The sequence below is a fragment of the Crocuta crocuta genome, unplaced genomic scaffold, assembly GCF_008692635.1.
Source record: "Crocuta crocuta isolate KB4526 unplaced genomic scaffold, BGI_CrCroc_1.0 scaffold95, whole genome shotgun sequence".
In the NCBI taxonomy this organism is placed as follows: Eukaryota; Metazoa; Chordata; class Mammalia; order Carnivora; family Hyaenidae; genus Crocuta; species Crocuta crocuta.
Genome location: NW_027530971.1, coordinates 13,592,511 through 13,595,658, shown reverse-complemented (window position 1 = coordinate 13,595,658; position 3,148 = coordinate 13,592,511). Strand labels below are relative to the sequence as shown.

The following is a 3,148-nucleotide window of genomic DNA, read 5'->3' as shown; positions in this document are numbered from 1 at the left end:
GATACAAGTCTTCAGTATGGTTTAAGTTAACATATACTATGTGGTTCATACGTTTAAATTAAATGTAATTCTGCTACCCAATTACTAAAATGCTTCCTGCTTACATACAAGATGACGATTTTGTTCAACAAATCTCTTAGTGTTTGCCTTTAATTCTGAGCATTCTCAAAAATCAGTTGCCATTTCTATTGCTGGATCATGACAGTTCCACAGAATATGATTTTTATAAATTCATTAACTGTAAAGAAGACAAGACTTTGGGTTATAGTTAAATTATAATGTTCTCCCTTTTTTTGGATAGAAAGTTTTATTTTGAAAAGAATGCTATCTCAACTTATTTCATAAAATGAAATCTCAATATGATGTACATCAGAGCATTAATAACATTTTGCAACTCGCTGAGAGAAACTACAAAAAACACATGAAAGGAGGAATGCTTTCTATAACAAGGCATAAGTTAATTTAAAAAGAACAAATATATAAGAAAAAGCCCAAAAAATAAATAAATAAAACCTAATCACCCAAATACATGCCATTGTTTTTTATGGTACCCATGTGAAAACGTTTAAGGGTGTCAAAGTATGTCAGAAGTTTGCAGGAAATGAGCCCGTAGTAAGTCTCAAACAAGGTACATTCTTTCCCACTGCTAATTTCCTTCCATGCCAGGGGCATTTCAACATCTGTAGGTTCTGAGGATGTAAAAATGAACTTATAGCAACATCTGTTGTATCTGATGTGACTTTTCCCAGAAAATCTTGAACTGTGGATGGGTATAAGACCAATAGACTTTGCACAAATTCCTACAAACACATCAGCAGGAACCATAATGGGTACTTCTTTGAAAACCACATACATCATCCGAGCCACATCTTGGGACATAATAAAGGCCTCGCCACTACAGTAATCGGGGTAGTACTTTTCTGGGTACTCACTAAAAGGGACAAATTCTTGACTATTAGGATCCCTGTTGGGTGTATCTTGATGGATAACTCTTCCTACATAGATATCCTCCAGGTGTTCTTTCAGATTGAGAAGATAGTCTACCAAACTTGGTACATTGACAAACATCTCTTCATCAACCTTAAGAATGAACAGGGCATTGGGGCAGAAAGTCACAGCCCACTGTGTCATCGTGATGATCTTCAGGGTTTGGTTCTCAGCACTGTCCAAGAAGATTCCTTGAATTATATCATTATTCTTATGGGACTCTTTGTCTATTTCTTGCTGGGTAGTTACCAAAATGGGCATTCCCAAAGCAAACAGTGTGAGAATGTGGTGTCCTTGGACACTGGTCACATTACCCCAGGTTTTCCTGATGAGATCCCGCCTTGTTACATTTCCTGGGCTACTGAAGATAAGAGAGAGTAAAAATATATTCTTCCCTCTACACAGCGCTGACTGGCTCAGGACATAATACCTGGAAAGATTACTTCTTAGGGGCTCCATGTTCAATTTTCTTGCCTTCTCCTTAATTTCAAGAACTTTCATATCTACATATGGCAAAGCATGCAGAAAGTATTCTTCCACAAAATCAGCTCCAAAAAGCAAGGCATGAAATAGGATAACATTAAATAGAATAAAACACCACTGGTGAGTCCGAAGTCTGCAGAATGTCACCTAAAGAAGAAGAAAACACATGTTCATTCAAGCTTCATCTTCATTCTTGTTTTTGCCCCCACTGAATGCTTTCCATACTTCTTACAGCTACTTAGTACTACTTAGAACTACACCATTTTAAGTGTTTCTGATTTGTTTTTGTTATCTATCTCTCCAACTAGATCATGGTCTCCTGGACAGCTGGCAGAGAAGAGACAGCTCTCTCTTCTCAGTGCTGCAGAGTTCAGTATGTGGCAGTAAGTAGACACTGAATGTTAGTTGATTGTTTTCTTGCTTGTTTGGATGAAAGCCTACTTACTATATGCAAGGCACTGTGTTGGACATTGGAGAAGCAAAGAAGAATCAGGCATAGACATATGGATATAAATTTAACAAATAGCATTATTGTGCTAAAAGCCTACAGGAAAATATATATGTTTTTATCTGGAAGTAAAGCATTTGGATCAATTTCTTCTCTAATTACAAAGGTCAAGGGATATTTTTCCATGAAGTAGTTGCTTTTGTTGGCCAGCGAACAATGGCTACTATCAAACATTTACATCCTTCTAGTATGACTTTCCAATTTAATCTGATACTGAATTCTGACGTTGTCTGTTTAAACGATATCCCCTAATCCATCTGACACATCTATCAATATGGGCAAATTCCTGCTAACTGCATAGCACCCCTTCAGAGATCTAGGATGGCTCTGTGCCAAGCTTACTCCATGTCATCAAAGAAGATGGAAATTTTCCATCTGGAAGGGCATATACAGTACCACAATATTATCCAGAGCAAGGAAACATTAAAGGAACTAAATTTCTATTGGAGCTTTGATTGACAAAGCCTCCCATAATAATAGTTACCTCTTACTGAGTACTTGCAATGTGTCAGGCACTGTGCTAAGCACTTTAAATGACTTAATTCACTTAGTCTTGGTAATATCCCTTTCATATAGGTTATTTCCAAAATTAAGGTGAACATCCAAGCTTAGTAACTTGCTGAAGATCATCTCAGTGGGTAAGGGCATGGGGTAGGGTCATAATTTGAACTCAAGTCTGGGAGATTCCAAAGCTTAACCACTGAGAATCCTGACCCCATCTTTTCATTTTTTATATCTACTGAATAGGAAAAAAAAAATCCCTGCAATTATAATCTGAATCCCATTCCATTCCATTTTCTCAATGCTGATGATGTGCACATAGAAGAAACTTCAACTTTCTCAAAGCCTATTTTAATAGATATCAAATGCTTCAAAGATTTAAGAAACTTACCTGCATGTTGTCTGTGAACAGTTTCAGGACTTTGGAAATTACTGAATCCAGATGCCAAAATTATGTCCACATGTAGCTCAGCATCATTCCAGTCTAACAGCAATTGAAGTAAAGTACTTTGTGCCTGAGACTTTAAGGATAATGTTTCTTCCTAATCAACTTGAGCTTTTGTCCCAGAATACCTGCTGGCTCCATAGGGAAGCAAGTGCTGATTATGTTACAGCAGAGAGTGAATCCAGAACAAACAACAGAGAACACAAACCTTTGCAAAATGCTTC

The 3,148-nt window shown here is 37.1% G+C and overlaps 1 protein-coding gene across 1 annotated transcript; it reads right to left on the bottom strand.

Annotated features, from left to right (window-relative positions):
* Window positions 1–513: 513 nt before the first annotated feature.
* On the bottom strand, window positions 514–2,876 carry B3GALT9 (beta-1,3-galactosyltransferase 9). The gene is made up of 2 exons (XM_077769776.1): window positions 2,871–2,876; window positions 514–1,617 (listed from the first exon to the last, which is right to left on the bottom strand). Exons 1-2 carry the CDS (start codon window positions 2,874–2,876, stop codon window positions 514–516), a joined length of 1,110 nt encoding a protein of 369 aa, XP_077625902.1.
* Between the last annotated feature and the right edge of the window lie 272 nt (window positions 2,877–3,148).